The sequence below is a fragment of the Symphodus melops genome (genome assembly GCF_947650265.1).
Source record: "Symphodus melops genome assembly, chromosome: 22".
Lineage (NCBI taxonomy): Eukaryota > Metazoa > Chordata > Actinopteri > Labriformes > Labridae > Symphodus > Symphodus melops.
This window is the reverse complement of record NC_136712.1, coordinates 16,351,806-16,368,832: the sequence shown is the minus strand read 5'-3', so window position 1 is coordinate 16,368,832 and position 17,027 is coordinate 16,351,806. Positions and strand designations below refer to the sequence as shown.

The following is a 17,027-nucleotide window of genomic DNA, read 5'->3' as shown; positions in this document are numbered from 1 at the left end:
TCTTCACCATGACGACAAAAATCCAGCAAGTTAATGTTCTTGGCCACACTGTGAAGCCTTTGTCATTTACACACATTTAGTGCAGACAGCAAACACAAAAGAGGTTGTGTTTATTAGGAAGCAGACTTATGTTTGTGAGTTTAAAGAAAACTCAATTAACTAACTCTTTAAGCTAATCGTTTATTATACGTTTCCTGTGCTCGCTACGTCTTCTGCTGAAAGACGTGAAAAGTTTGATTTGTCCCTTCAACATTTAACCAATGGTTGTGTCTCATTCATTATTTTTTAACCGTTGCCCACAAGTTTTGTAAATACCCCATTACTGTTTTATGTGACATTGACTCCTAGCAAAGCACCTGCTAGCTAGTGCGCCAAAAGGCTGAGCGTGTTTTGCTACAATGCTTTGACTCAACGCTGTGAACTTTGTTTTTTGTTTAATCTCTGTATAGTTTCATCCTTTTTGTTTTTAAATGCACTGTACTTTTACCAGCGGTGCCTTTGATAGTGTAAGATTTTTGAAGAAATGTTTGAGCTTTAAAACATATTTTAGAGATCAAGATTGCACAACAGCGTTTTTTCTTTTTGTAAAATAGCTCCAGTTATTTTTATACCGAAATTAATGGAAGTATATTCTCAGTGATTTTTCTTGCGTTTTAACGGTGTGTCGAGAGAACTGTTACTGCTTTTGGAATAAAATGAATTACTTTTCAGAGTGACTGTGTTCTGTTGAAAGCTCACACTCTTTCACCACCCAAAGAATGACTGCTGCAAACAAAGTTTATGAAACAGATTAAATTTACTTTCCATGGTTATGAGAAATAAATAGTTCCAGTAAAAAGAGTCACACACTGGCAGCTCAGTGTTTCAGAGAGGTCGAATTCACAACACAGCAGGCCTTCCATGCAACAGGCACACACACATACACACACACACTCAGACATGTTCACATGAATTCAGGTCATTCATACATCTGGAAAAGTTTTACAGTTTTTACAATGATAAATATTTTGCCGTTACAGAAATCTCCTTTCACGCATGTCATTGCTGTGCATGTAAAAAAAAAAAAAAAAACTAAACTACTTCTCGCTGAAACACAGTTTGAAGTTAACAATGAAAATTACTCCATCTTTATATCTGATGTGTAGAAAATAGTCATCTTTTGTCCTCGTTGTGCGGCAAAGTTTCAGAGAAGCATCCAAACCTGCAGGATACAGATTACTGTGATGAACAAAATCAAAGGTAGAAACCGGACACCTCCAATTAAATCAACCAACGGATAAATCAAGTGGCTATAAATGTGATTCAGGATGTTTTTCCATTAATATAATGGAGGTTTTTTTTTTTTGCATTAAAACCATTTTCCTGTTATTTGGGTTCAACAACATCGTAATAAGCTATGATTTAATCTTTTTATAAGGTGACAGTTTGTGTTTAACTTCAATTGACCAAATTTTGGGCACATTCAAGACAATCTGCCATTGTTTTCAACTCCTGGAATAATAAGAGACACAGTATGTGAACAGGACTATTTCACTATTAACTTCAAACTGTGTTAAAGTTTACTACATCAGTGTCGTTTAACAGAGAACTTGTGTTGCTGAAATCCTTTAAAACCTCAGAGGATGACACAAATGAAATTCTCCTGTAGATGTGGAACAATAGAGCTGAAATAAGATACAAATCTTCTCACATTCTTACATGTTCAACTCGTGTTGTTCAATGCATTCCTGATGTTATTAAGTGCAGAAGCTTACGCACTGCACTCACTTTTCTTTTTTTGCTACTGTGAGCGTAGAAATTGCACTCTGCCTTTTCCATGATGTTTTTCTCTTCCATTCACTTTAAAGGGGATACGACACTAAAACGAGCTGATTTCCTTACTTTAAAAAATCTGGATGAGAAATTGAACACCTCTGTGCATAAAGTACAGGAGGACTTACTCGACCGAGGTGGCAGCAAGTGTGGTTTTCTCCCAAAGTTACAAAATCCTGCCTGCCAAGCACCTCAAAAGCAACTTACTTTTAAACTCAGGGGTTGAGTTCAGGACTTTTTCTTAGCTGCCATAATTGCAATTGTGTTAGTTTGAAGAAGTTACTGTTCCCAACCAAGTCACAGTCCAGGATGTGCCCCTCTTAGAAACCCAGTAAGAATTCTGTAAAAATAAACGTGATAAAATGTGCTTTATTGTATGTTTCAGAGGTGGTTATGGCAGATTGTATATCTTTCAGGCTTAGCTGTGCTAAGCTACGCTATCAGGCCCCTGGAGCTTATTTACTGCACAGGAATACAGTAAGAGTAGCGTCAATCTTCTCATCCAGTTTTTTTTTACAAGAAGGAAAATAAAACTGTTTTCTAAAATGTCAAAAAATATTCCTTTTAAATGATTTAAAACACCTTTTGCTATCACATTGCTGCCTTAAATATCTGGAGAAGACGTGTGTTCGTCCACAGGAATAAGACAAACACGTTCTGCAACTTGATAAAATCAGGAATCCAAAGCACACCAGCAGACGTTTTAAAAGTCTGTCAATTAAACTTGAGAGATCTTCCATTTGCATTTCGCCGTGAACATGCGGTTGAGACTTCCCAACCAAGCTTCATCTGTAGCATCCCTGTCAGTTGCAAACAACAAAGCGAGCGGTTAGGACTAACATTTCAATTTGAAATTTTTTTTTTCTTTTTTCTTCCTGTGTACAAATGCCGGAGCAGTGGTCCAACACCAAGTGGAAAGCAACCATTTTTGCTTTTGAATGTCACACCCCGATCCCATCTCCCCCCCTGTTTCTGAAAAACATGCCACAAAGACACTGTTATTTCACAAGGAGAGGATAAAGGTCACAGACACAGAACACATCTTAATACTGATGGGTAAACTCAGCCGTGTTGAGGCCCAGGTCCCTGATTAAAAAAAAAACAACACACACACTGAAGTGCAAGTTAATAAAAAGAGTTACTGCAGTGAGATCTTTGAATACACACAGAGCGGGAAAGTGTAGCTTGCATTATTTTTTTCAAAAAGCACTGAAGTCCTGGCAGTTGGTGAGAGGTTTAGGGAAGGCTTGCTGGCTTCCTGTGGGGCGTCTCCTGATTTCCTGTTCAGCTCCAGTTTTCCTCCTCTTTCATTCGTGCTTTCACTCGTCATCCCGACTGGTCTCCTCCTCCCTTCTGCTCCTTGCTATGGTCCCGTTTCGGATCGAGGACAAAAGACCTGAAAGTTGGTTTTCATGTTCTTCCTTTTTGTTTGCACTCAAAGCCGTTAACGCAAGACACTAACACTCCTGCTTTTTGAACCATCCCTTCAAACCCAGAGGAAGAAGAGTCTGACGGAAATGTTTCAGGAAAAAAATGTCAAAGTGGAATACAGAGGAACCGATTTGCCACCAAAAGACCAAAAGTCCCAGTCTTTTGAAACCTGGAAATGTTGGAGAGTTCAGTCACGGAAGCTCGAAGAAAAAAACAAAACATAACCTTCAAATATATATAGATATACATATTTATAAAAGGAAAAAAAAAAAAAAGAACTTGAAGAAACTGAAGTTCGGTCTCCAAGCACCAAGACAAGAACAACAACTTGGATCACAGCGTCGACATCAACATCAGTGGAATTCTAAACTCAAATGAAGCCGGAGAATCGTCAGCAGAAAAACAAACGTAACCTTACTGACTGCTCAACTGTGCATGGCGTCTCGAGTTCACATCTTGTACACACGCACACGGACATACATGCACACGCACACACACTGTGTGTTAAATACAGACAGTAGTAGTTTAGCAGCAAAAAATTCAACCTCACCCCAACCCCCAATAAATAAACACTGTCTCCTTAAAGAATCAACCCAGAGTCACTCGCTCAGAGGGGAGTGTGTGTGTGTGTGTGTGTGTGTGTGTGTGTGTGTGTGTGTGTGTGTGTGTGCAGGTAAGGGGTTCACTCTGAGGGGAGGTGGGCTCATGCGAGACGTTGTTGGGAAATGATAAAGTTGGACAATCCATTGGACATTAGAAGAGCATGCTCTGCCTCCTGTTGATCTTGCCGTTACCTGGAGGAAAAAAAGGAATGACTCAAAAATACAATACCCATAATGCTTTGATTGGACATAGAAAGAGAAAAGAAGAATGATTTTCGTTGTATCAAGAAACAATGAAATGACAGCTGTTTTCACATGAGGCATGATTGTTTGCTACCATGCCCGAGCATGTCCCCCATCCCCTCTCTCTGCTGGTCTGCGTTCACGTTAGTAACAAATCGTTCTGTACCTGAGTACGTGTGAATGTACAAAGTCCAATACAGGTGGACTGGTGATGGTGGTATGCACATAATTGGCCTGCAAATCTGTCACAAAGGCTGATTCCATCATGCTAACAGTGGATAATTTGCGATCTCTGAGATTCCAAAAATGAAAGTCTTCCTCCTTCCACGCTTATTTTGCGGCTCAGAGGATGAAATCGGCCCGTGCTGCGCTGATACGATTGTTTTTTAAAGCGACAGCAGTCACTATCCGAGTACGGTATGTTTGCGTTCATACTGATCAAATGAACCAGACTTTGGGGTCAAGCTGACTGGGCCCGGGTCCCTGGTGCGAAACCACCCTATGTTCACTGTTTTTGCACCAACACACTAAAACAAATAAAAAAATATTTTGTATTCTGCATAGTGTCCGACTCCTGGTTGATGCTTAAAAATTATAAAAATCTTGTATAAACATTTTTGAAATGCACACCATATGAAGAACACATCAACGTAAAAAACTAAAATAACCACATCACATACGACAGTGTGAGATAAATATAAAGTGCTGAAGTCATTGGATTGCACAGAAGTTATTGAACAGTTCTGATTTGTTATCCATAAATATAAAATCTAATCAGGCGCATTTGTTTAATTTTTCTTCATTACACTTATTTCATCTCGTCTCAAATCGTCTTGCGTCGTTCTGTATCTTTACCGAGCTTAATCAAATGCTATGATTTTCTTCCTTTATCCTCTCATCTTTGCCCCTCATCAAACTAACTAACTTTTATTGATGTAAAAGTAGAATGCTGAAGCGTCTGCTGTGTTCCCCACTGACCTGACTCTGGGTACGAGGAGTTCCTGTAGCCGGGGTCCCTCTGCAGCTGCACTTCTTTTATTGTGAATATCGATACGCCTGCAACACAGAGGTGAGATTCAGTCCTTCCTTCAGCCCCTCAACACATGGAGGTCAGTGAATGAGACACATCGCAGGTTAATGGTGTTGCATGTTTACGTGTGTGTGTGTGTGTGTGTGTGTGTGTGTGTGTGTGTGTGTGTGTGTGTGTGTGTGTGTGTGTGTTGGTGCTCACCTTCAGACAGTGTGTGAACTTTCATCCCGAGCTGCCTGAAGTAGGAATGTTTCATCGCCTCTTCTGCTGAAATCCTCTTCTTGGATTCGTACTGTGGAGGCAGAAACAGGAAGTCTGAGACACGCTGTGATTTCAGCAGATGATGCTGTGACTGCAAACAGTGATTCACTACGACAAACAGAAACAGAGTGGAAACAGGAACCGGAGTGCACGACCACTGAAATTACAGAGTGAACAGACTGATAGTGCGATGCCTCCTAATGTCTATAAGTGGTACTGCTTCATTTCTACACTCAGCAGGAGAGAGTCCCAAATCAGGTCATGAGAAAACATCTCTACCATTTGCGCGGGGGGGTGCATAAATATTCTGTGTTCTGTGGCGGAGAAAAGACTCACTTTGAGGAAAGTCAGCAGCAGCTCGATGCCTTCACCATCCAGCCTATTGGAGACAAAAGGAAGAGCAACGGTTAAGTATCGAGCTGCAGTGAGGGCTAATGGGAATGTGGGGTCTTGTGTGAGGAAGGAAGTGGACGGCCGCCTGTGAAATGTTCCACAGGATTTCCTGCCCGTTAAAAAACCCCCACACATGCACTTGAACACACACTGTCACTGTATTCATGCAAATAGGGGAGAAAAAAAAAAAAAGCCATGGGCGTAAAAAAACATGCAGACTACACAGATCACAGTACCTGGGAGCGTGGTTGATTATGGGCTGTGGTTTGTATTTGGGGAAGTTGTAGGATTTGAACTCTTCAATGGAGGAGATACCCGGCCAGTTCTCCTCTGTGGGCGTGCCTGAAGTCATCCAATCACAGACACAGGATTTAGCGTGTTGCATTAAACTGATGAAGACGTTTGAGTTGTTCTTGTTGTTGTTGTTGTTGTGATCGGGCCTGGCAGGAACAACTCACCCAGTAACCTGAAAATGAGGTGGAGCTCGTCCTCCACAGTGGAGCCGGGAAACAGCGGCCGACCTGCAGCCATCTCGTAGAATATACAGCCGACACCCCTGCACACGCACAACAACATGAGGACGTTTCATTCAGGAGCTGCAAACAGTGTACTAGAACCTGGGTCACAGTCTTATTCAGGGACATAACAGAACTTTAGAACATGTTTTAAAAAGTGTAATAAAGATTGACAAAGTTACTATATTTGGTTCAAATGCCACAAAAAAAGGATCAGTGATGTCGGGTGACCTCTTCTGATTGGCTGAGAGAGGATCACATGCTTCTCGACTTTACTGAGGTGCAGACGGCTGGCGATATGTAATGTTTGTGGAAATTACCAGAAACATGTCACTTGCCCTATAAAGGGTTAACATGAAAAGAAATCAAGAGAGACGCGCGTGTTCAATTTGTAAAGAGCGACTGTTGCTAGCTGCTAGCTTATCGTTGCGTTAGCCTCAAATTGACTCAACCAGGGGGTCCAAGTTATTGGGTTTGGTTGTGGGGGGTTTTTCAGGTATTGTATGCAACCTTTCAACATTATATCAAAAACATCCGTACTAAACATGATGTGATTAATGCCTTTATAAAATGCTGTGAAGTCAAACTCCCTCTGGGTTTGTTGTTCTCAGCTCTGTGTTCACATAAACCAGGCTTCTTTCAGCTTGTTTGTCGCTTAGAGAACCCCTCGTTAGCCCGCCACCATGTGGGGAAAGAGGGACCACTTCGACCACTCAGGGACGCTGATGAGTAGAGCTGTAATGTGCGGAGAGTTGACAGACTTTCCAAATAAGACTTTTGGGAATAAAATAATTCAAAGAAATGAAAACTAAATAAACTTTAGGCTGCATATCTGAATGGAGATCAGTTGTAGGAGGAGTTATACCCTTCAATACATTACAGAACAGTCTGGTAGTGGGGACTTGACTCGGAGTGGGGTAAGGAGGACTTGTCTTTGACCTGGAGAACTAGAGACTCTACCTCAAAAGGTATCATCAGCACATTGATTCATGGACTAATAAGGTCTTAACTTAGCGTTGGCAGTGGAAGTAACAGGATGGTTATGAGTCTCGTACCACATGTCAATCTGAGTTGAATACTCAGATGATCCCAGGAGAACGTCTGGAGGCCGATACCAGAGAGTCACCACCTCATTGGAGTAGGTTTTAGTCGGTACAGACTTTGCCCTTGCCAGACCTGAAAGGACAGAAGTGTTAAATCTGGAAATAATGTAAAGCATTCACAGACGCTGCAGTCGTTTCACTAACCAAAGTCAGCCAGTTTGAGCTCCCCTCTCTCGTTGATGAGAAGATTCTGGGGCTTCAGGTCCCTGTGGAGGACTTTCCTCTTGTGACAATACGACAACCCTCGCAAAATCTGGAAGAGGAAGATCTGGGGAAATGCATGAAAACAGGTGGTATTAATAATATGTCTGATTTTATGCAAAAAAAAAAAAAGTGCTTGGTACAGTTAACACGTTTGTCTAAATTATTTTGTTTTCAGGTCTTCAGATGTTAATGCAAACACTATGGAGGCTTTTAGTCTCTGGGTTATCTCACTAAACAACTGGGTCAAAGAGACAGTAACTGATGCAACCTGGTGTTGACAATTTGACAAACAAAAACTGTGCAGTCATCATGACTTTTGAATTGACAGAAAGAAGAAATAAAAGCTCAAGGTTCAAGAAGATGGAATGCGTTTTGTTTCTGTAAGAAAATGCCCTGATAAAAATCAAGGAGAGCAGAATAAAGAGATAAACAGTACGAGAGGAGAGGGAGTGACGTTGGACTGAATATCAGCAAAAGCAGCTTTATGAAAAGTTTTAAAGATTTCAAGTTGAAGCGCTCGAAGCAGCTGCACATAAAAGGCGGAGCGCAAGACTGTCCTTTTTCTCCGGGGCGGGTAGAGCTCTCTGCTCATCGAAAACTATTTTAAATAATAAAACGCGAGGTGGACACGGTGGCTAACTCGACAAGCTCCACAGTTTGACTCAAACTAAGCTGTTGCTAAGCAACCCAAACAAGCTATTCTCCTGCAGCCTTGCTCCTGGTTGCCACAGAGCAGCTACTCTGTTGTGTGTGAACCTTCGCTTGAACGTTAAAAAGAAATGAATTTGATTAAGCTGGTGAAATGAGTCTGAGATTAATAAATAAAGAAAAACAACGTCAGCAGTAAATGTAAATGAAAAGGATTCAGAACTGCTGAACCCATTTTGTTCTCCTGTGTCACCGCTCATGAAACACCCCTCGTCCAATCAGATTGCGTGTTCGGAGCTAACTGTTGTATAATCCTTAAAAGTCACCTTGACGTTCTGCATGCTCATTATGTTTCCACAGTCGTCCATGTACTGCTTCAGGTCCTTATCCTGCAGGAGGAGACACAGACACAGTGGAAGCATCAGATCCTGCCCCCCACATACACACATCACATTTAATAAAACAGGAGATTTTTAACATCCACTGTAAGAGGCGATCATTAAAGACTTCATCTAAATGCTAATTCATTTTTTCAATTATAAGCAAAGAGAGAAGCAAATTGTCCGTAAAGCTCTCGAAACCGCTCTCAGTCATTGAGAACACGGCGACGCAACGAGCTTTACCAGATACTCGAAGACGAGCGTGAGGCTCTTGTCAGTGTGGACGATGTCGTGAAGCGTCACGATGTTGGCGTGTTTGAGGTCCTTCAGTAACGACACTACAGGGACAAAGAGACAAGGAGAGATGTAAGACAAATATTTAAAATGATTCAATCCAGCGGACAAACGCAGCTCACCTTCTCTGATGGCGGTGCACGGTGCTCCCTCCTCGTGCTCCAGCCTGATTTCCTTCAGCGCCACCAGGTTGTCTGTCAGCTTACTTCGTCCTTTGAACACTGTGGCGTAAGTTCCCTGAACACAAAACTCTCATTTAACCTCACTGAATTTACGTCGAAGTTCTGGAAGATTTTGCCTTTATCAAACACGTTCTCACCTCCCCCAGTTTGTCCAGCTTTATGTACGTCTCTAACTTCCCGAAGCCGATCTCCGACTGAGGAGACAACACGGAGCAAAACAACAAGTTAGACTCATAAAGGATTATTTAAGTCATCAGTTTCTGATGATGTTTATTTTTATTATTAGCCTTCTTTATTTTATTTTGAAAGGAAAGTGGACAGGGAAGGAAATCAGGAAGGAGAGAAGGGATTGACATGTAGGAAAGGAGCCGACTGTAGCCTCCGTACACGGGACACAAACTAACCACTTGGCCACAGGCGTCCCAATAGAACATTGTTTTTGTCCTGTTTTGAATTGAATCAGCTCAATTTGTGGTTTTTAGATGGAGATCATTTCTGGGGTTGATCCTGTAAATGCAGTAATCAAACACAAACACACCCTGCTGCTGACAGAGCGCTGCAAGTTTAATACAATGAAACTCACATTTTGTGCTGTTTTACTGGTAAAAGTATCGACTAATGTCGGCACATATCTGCGATAAAATCAGCCGATACAGATAGTCAGTGGAAAAGCTAATATTGGCAGATATAATCAGCCGGGCTCTTATTAATCTAAACCTTTAAACATTTGAATTCTTCAACTCTAAACTGAAGTTGTTTGCACTTTAAAAAAAAAAAAAAAATAATAATAATAATAATAATTAAAAAGGAGGAAATGCAGAAATCGCATCATGTTAAAGGTAAGAGCACTTCTGCATCTTCATCTGCTGTTTGGAATAAAAAATAAAACTACACAACATAAATGTGTTTCTGAGGTTGAGTTAGACTTTATAAGAAAATGATGTCCGTATGAATCCACATCCATTAAACACAATACGACTCTACAGAAGACATATTTATCTTCTGTCTCAAGAACTTGCCAGAAAATCGGAGGTTTTCTTTAAAGTGTAACATGTGACCCAGTTCTCGTCGTACTGCGAGCAGGATCTGCTGACAGCTCAGTCTGCATCACTTCAGAAGTGCCTTTGATCAGAATGCAGTTATTTGGAGCTCCGCAGCATTTTGACTGCTTGTATTCATCCTCGCTGCTGGATTGTTTAAAGCTGATGAGGTGCATAAATCACCTGGTGTTTAAGACAGAGACCAAACCAGACGTTTACTCTGCAGCCACAAACACCTTTCAAAGTGTCTCCACTGTCCACGAGCCTCTCTGCCGCAGTTTGCAACACAGCTCACTGTTATGATCTCAGGAGGTGAACGCTTGTGGCTCTGGATTAATCAATCCCAATCTCACACAGGGCCAGTTGCCATGGCAACTTGCACAGAGGGAGACTTCGTTAACAGGGCCACAAGAGCAATAAAAAGGTAGAAACTGCATACACACACACACACACACACACACACACACACACACACACACACACACACACACACACACACACACACACACACACACACACACACACACACACACACACACACACACACACACACACACACACACACACACACACACACACACACACACACACACACACACACACACACACACACACACAGCAACGGGAACACATTGACACTTTACCAGCGAGGCTCGGCGAGAGCGTCGGCTGAGCGGCTGGTCGAAGGGCGGGCTGCTGAGCTGCAGCTTCTCCAAGTAACCGTCGGGAATTCGGATGTCAGCAGGCAGAGACAAGCGCTTGTTGAGGTCCTAAAACACACAAACACACAGATTCATGAACAATCAACAGGTTGAACAGACTTTTTTTACATTTGATTTAAACAGTTGATGAGAGTCAGAAATCAGGAGAGAGAGAGAGAGCAAGAGAGCGAGAGAGAGAGAGAGAGAGAGAGAGAGAGAGAGAGAGAGAGAGAGAGAGAGAGAGAGAGAGAGAGAGAGAGAGAGAGAGAGAGAGAGAGAGAGAGAGAGAGAGAGAGAGAGAGACACAGATCGGATTCGAAACCAGGCAGTCGACTTGGAGGTCCGTTTGTATTTGTGTTGTGGAGTTGGCAAAGTGTTTCCATAACAATGCACTCGCCTGAAACCTCCCAGCCACCGTACATGGCTTAACGTGTTTAAGTCCATCTGCTGTTTTCATGTTTCTCTCCACATGTGAGTTTGCAGTTTGTTTCTCTTGAATCAATCAATCTGAAAAGCTGTCCCCCCCCCCTCTCCCTCCCAGACACCAGACACCTGATAACAAGCTTGGGCTTCATACGGCTGCACATTTCATGGTGTGAAAAAAAGGTCACGACCACCACGTTTCCATCTAACAGGTCAAAGAAACGCACAAAATATATCTTCTCATTGTTGCAATCAGTTCACGTGATGTTGGTTTCCATTGAAGAGGGATTTATTGTGAAAAGCATGAGTTTGTGATAGAGCTCCACGTTTCACCTCAGAATGAAAAGAAAAATCCTCGATTGGAAGGCCAAATGGTACTTCTTAAACTTTAGCACACACGGTTTGTTTACAGCAGGAGTGGGTGGATTAGCCACACTTTGCTGTTCTGTTGTCTGCACGCTGGGAGGAACTCTAACTGCTGTATGTGTTACATGAGGCGTGGGGCGTGTTTGTTAAGCAAGCAGCACAAGACAATGTAGGATACTGCGTGTGCCCGCCCACACACACACACACACACACACACACACACACTCCTAAACCACGCACATACTCGAGCACACACTGGAGTCTAAAACAACTCGCTCTCATCTCCTCCTTTCTCCCACAGAGAGAGGAGACACAGATCAGGTCGATCTCCATCTTCTGGAGGGTAGAAATATGAGGCGGCGTGTCGGCGACACCTTCGTGAGCACAAATCAGATCGTGTCCGAAACAGGAAGAAAAACCAGGCGAGAGTGTCGAGTCTGTTTGTGAATGTTTCCGCTCTTTATTCTCTGTATTCACACCGCAGGGACGCCTGTCATCGTTCATATTGCTCCGCTCATCATCGTCGTCTCGTTGATCCCGAGGACTGATCCGATCTATTCTAGGAACAAATAAGAGTCCAATCTGATAGTGCTGATGTGACATAATGCTGCTGTGTGATGTGGAGAGTATTAATGCGCCGAGAACGTCACATCTGTCTCCTTCTTTCAAGTCATCTCATGACTGCTCGATGTGACAACGCTGCTCCGAGATGACAGCAAAGTGTCTGCTGTGATTATGTAAGGTAAATTGGCGACTTGAAAAACAAAAGGTATGATGTTACGTAACTCTGTTCTGTGTGAAAAACAAAAAACAAACCCATCACGTAATGACGGGCTAAAATGGATTTTTTTGTGCGTCCGGTCTCGTGTGTCTTCATCACGTTTCTGACTCGTGTCGTTCCCACTGTTTGTGAGGCACTCTGTCATAAATGAAGATGTGTGCAACTCAAACTTCAACTGGTCCAGGACTCTGCTGCTCGCATCATCTCCATTAATCGCATCCCTTCAAAAATCTGCCATCCATAGCCGGTCCAGGTCCCAGCTCTTCCTGCTTCTTCTTAGTTTCTAATTTTATTTGATTTATTTATCTATTTTTTTTCACCACAATATGCCAGGATTGTTTTCTGAATGCTCTACTTTACATTTATTACATTTATAAACAATAATAAAAATAAAAAAATGTTTAAAAAAGAACCACACACACACAGGCTGCACTCTCAGGTCTTCTTCCATTCTGTCCATATTGTAGATGTGATGCTGTGTGAGAAGGCACCTCAGAGACTGAGGAGTCATAAAGCGAGCGAGTCTCCTTTCTGACCCCTCCGCTTGTATCAAACCAAACACAAGAGCAGCACACTGAAGCTCTCTCAGTGCCAGCTCACGTCTGCTCGCTCAGTGCCAGCTGCTTCTCGCCGCATCCTTGAGCTCGTCTCGTGCACTTCTGAAAAATAAGACAACCACTCAAAACTACGGGAAAAATAGGTCAGCGCGTGCGAGGGGGCGACGGAGACGAAAACATGCAGGATGCAGTCGAGGTGGTCGGGGGCTTTGTGACATACGCTCTCCCACCAGCAGGGGGCGGAAGGCCTCCAGCCTGAGACGCTCTGAACCTTCCCTCAGGGTTGAACGTTTTAAAAAGAAGAAGATGATTTAATGTGAACGTCTGCATGTTGAGCACGGCGAACCCACACTAAATCCAACATTAGCATTATTTATTCTGGAGAAGAGATCAGCTTCTATAAAACTGACTCTGTGTTATTACACACGCGTGTTAAAACACACACACGGGCACAAAGAGGATCCTATGGACACGAATGGAGAGATGCGTTGACAGCGGGCGCTCCTTATCTAGCGGGTGGGGGGGGGTTCAGCAACTTGCTTAAGGGCACCTCGGCAGTGCTCGGGCAGTGAGCTGGCGCCTCTCCAGCTACCACACATATTTCCATATTTGGCCCGCACCAGGACTTGAGCCGGCGACCCCTCCGCCTCCTGACCCTGCAGACTGAGCTGCTGTGCGAGGAGGAGAAACGAACGGCGGCTCGCAGCCAATCCGTCTCCTCAAATTCTCTTAAAGAACACTTTTGACACCAGCGGGGAAAAGAAGCCCCCTGATGATCATGAGGACTTTTTCCATTTAGCCTTCTTGAATTTTACGCGCTGAGCTCGTGCTCGTGTCGACTGAGCCTGTGGGCTACCACCAAAGCCAATTTCACATCTTTGATCCGGTGTGTGAATTAAGAAGCTTCTCCTCCTCGATACAAACCTGAACAGCTTTCTGTGGAAACGAGTAGCTGCTTGGAGCCTTCTGTCACAAATGTGCCCCGTTTCTGGCTGTGCGTTGAAATATTACATTTTGATGAGTCTGTATGCAAATGTGTTCTTTCTTTTAAAGGGCAGAAAATGCCGAGGAAAATGGAAAATAGGAAGCTCTAGTTTAATTTATAATGTCATGAAAGCGGGACTTGTGTTGGGATCTCCAGCAGGTATTTGACTGCTGGTATCATGTTAGTGCTCATTGTTTTCATCCTGCAGAAGAGCTCTAACCCAGCATGCTCCTTCAGACGGCTGACATGTTGAGATCCACGGTGGTTACAGACCATGAGGGCTCATGAGGCCGAGAGCGAGCGGAGGATTGATGATAGGAAACAGACTTGCTGCGTCAGCCGTTTTATTTATTTATTTTGCTTTTATATTGCGTGTCGTGCGTGCTTGTTATATCGAGCGTCTCACCTCCATAGAGATCCGCCGGTGGATGCGGTTTCTAAGACAGACGCCCGTGGGAGATTGCACCTCGTCTGAAGACGTCCCCGACGCCTGGTCGCTCTCCCCATCCGAGCCCATCTTCAGATTCTCGTGCACAATATCTGCGATGGAATGAAAAGAAAAGAAAGCACAACGGAAGACGCATTAATGTGCTTGAATGCACCTTGTTGGTACAAAATCACATGAGACGGATCACATAAAGGCTGGTAATAAATCACAGCTGGTCCAGTGTTCAAGTATTTAAAAAAACTGTTTTCGTTCCCTTTACGAGGTTATACAGAAACAGCAAAGTCAGACGTTCTCGTATCAGTGTTGCTCTTGATGTACACAGGAGGACGTATCCATCGGGGAGAAAGAGCCAATCACAAGCTCCGTGTAGTCTCGAGTATGATCTGAATCTGCAAATAAAAAACGTTCCTTTCTAAGCTGGTCCGTCCTCGCACTGTTCTAGGAGAAACAAAAGTTTGCGACGTCTTGCTGCTAATCAAAAAACAAAACAAACCAAAACAGTTTCTTGACACAATCTTCTCATTTCTCCCGCCGCCACTCATCTCCTCTCACACCCTTGAAACCTCGGAGGCCAAAAAATGTAAACACCCCGTCACCGCTTCTTCCAGGGCGGTAAAAAACCGACCACGGCTACCATAACACAGCAGGAGCAAACACACTGATGTACAAACCACATGCAGCAGCCCCCCCCCCCCCCTTCCTCGCTCACACTCATACAGTTAATGAGTAGCCGTGGTTGGAGGCTCTCTGTGATCAGCGTGTAGAGCGTCTCCAACCACGCCGTCTGTCATCAAGTGTGAAAGCACGGCGCGGAGAAACGAGGACGATGCGAGCTCTCTGTTGATGGAGAGGAGCGGGAATATTTCAACAAAGACGGTTATCATTATGAAGTATAGCTTAGAGGAGATAATGAACTATTTGACTCTATTCACACCTTTAATTAGACATCCCAAGACTCACCTTTCAAAGTAAACGTGTCTGTGCACCTCGGTTTAAAAGCCTGAACTCTCCCAACATGACAAGAAATGCTCAACCGCCTTGATGTCAAATGTTTCCTTTGGGGTCGACACTTTGGATTCCTCATCTTCATTTTTATTCACAACCGATAAAGACAAGTTTCCTTTGCTTTAAACACACAACATAAAACAGTACTGAAAGAAAAACAAGACTATAATCCCCCCACCCAAACTTGAACACAGAGTATCACTCCTCTAAAATATGTAAAAAGAAAAAACTGAAATATTAATAATAAGAAAATGATAATAAATCTCTTCTATGTGGTCGAGTTTGACGTTTAGATAAATGCATTAATGCTGGATGACACTCAGTGTGTCACTCTTTATTCTCACAGGCGGCTGAAGCTCGGCAGCTGTGGGCGTGTCACCCACCTGGGGGAGGGGCTACTGCCCTTTGTGATGTCACAAAGGGAAAACCTCCAAAGGGCCTGTTTGAGCACACGTTTTCTAAAAAAGACGGACAGGATGGACTTTTCTCATCATTAAGGGGTTTGTTTAGACCGACTACAGATAATTATGAGTGAGAGAAAAACACAGCGATGTGTATTTTACACAACATGTGACCTTTAAAGCTGCTCAGCCTTCTTTTTAAATGTTGACACGACATGCCATCGGAGCGGCGTTTCTGCATGTGAACAAGCCCGACTTTACACACAAGCAGTCAGATGTCGAACAGAAAGGATTAATAATGTGTTATTGCATAAAAGATGTGAGGGAGCGTGGTTTGATAAATGAAGAGAAATGTGCAAAGGGAGCTGCGCTGCAAATGTGTTTGAGTGTTTCTGCGAATGCTTTGACAAACAAGGAGATTAAATCCCGACTTTGACACAGTTTAGAAAGTTCTTCCTCCTCCTCTCTGAAACCCTCATCTCCTCCTAACCTACTTACACATTCTTCATAAACATCCTGCAAACACTTCACTCTTCCCCCCCACTTTTCTCCATTCAACTTTTCCTCTTTGAAGACTTCTAAACGATCTCTGTTCCCTTTCCCCTTCACTTCTCGCTCATTTGCATGTTTCTTACCCAACTTCAAAAAAACCTCTCGTCAGTTCCTCCGACTCCCGTTTTCACTCTTCCACTTCCTTCTTTGCTTCTGTCTTGTTTTTCTCTCCTTGCCAGGTTTTCATAGACACACTCCCTCCATCCGTTGCTCCAGCACACTCCTTCACTACCTGCATTTTTCAAACTCCCGTCTCCTCTCCGAAGCCTCCAAATGATCTCATCTGTCCCACTTTCTCCCCATTCAACCTCCTTTTACTTTCGCATACCTCCCCATTATCTCCTGCTATGTCATATCTTTCCCCACACTCTTCAAAAACTCCAAAATGCTTTTCTCACGCAACAACATTTTCACTTCCACTCCCTCAGCTAACTTGATTTCTTCTCTTCAAAACACCCTTGAATGTTTTTTTGTAAACTTTCCGCCTGGTTTCTGCTTCACATTTATCGACTCTCTTCTTCCACTTTCTAGAAAAACCTTGATGTGTTTCATTCTTAACCCATTTTTTATGCATCTATCTAGGTCTCCAAACTAACTTTCCCCCTCTTAAATGTTCAGATTTTTCATCTTTCTCTTCTCCTATTTAACCATCTCTGTACTGTCTTTGCTA

At 43.1% G+C, this 17,027-nt stretch overlaps 1 protein-coding gene across 1 annotated transcript in view; it reads right to left on the bottom strand.

The window, feature by feature from the left end:
- Positions 1–773: 773 nt before the first annotated feature.
- Positions 774–17,027, bottom strand: part of cdk17 (cyclin dependent kinase 17) — a 58,215-nt gene continuing 41,961 nt past the window's right edge. The window contains exons 4-17 of the mRNA XM_079335590.1: positions 14,358–14,491; positions 10,783–10,908; positions 9,236–9,292; positions 9,039–9,153; positions 8,866–8,960; positions 8,569–8,631; positions 7,535–7,658; positions 7,343–7,463; positions 6,231–6,328; positions 6,009–6,114; positions 5,716–5,758; positions 5,320–5,410; positions 5,067–5,144; positions 774–4,037 (exon numbers count right to left, since the gene is read on the bottom strand). Of these exons, the coding sequence (XP_079191716.1) occupies positions 3,997–4,037; positions 5,067–5,144; positions 5,320–5,410; positions 5,716–5,758; positions 6,009–6,114; positions 6,231–6,328; positions 7,343–7,463; positions 7,535–7,658; positions 8,569–8,631; positions 8,866–8,960; positions 9,039–9,153; positions 9,236–9,292; positions 10,783–10,908; positions 14,358–14,491 (1,292 nt within the window). The 3' untranslated portion in view covers positions 774–3,996. The remainder of the gene's footprint in view (positions 4,038–5,066; positions 5,145–5,319; positions 5,411–5,715; positions 5,759–6,008; positions 6,115–6,230; positions 6,329–7,342; positions 7,464–7,534; positions 7,659–8,568; positions 8,632–8,865; positions 8,961–9,038; positions 9,154–9,235; positions 9,293–10,782; positions 10,909–14,357; positions 14,492–17,027) is intronic.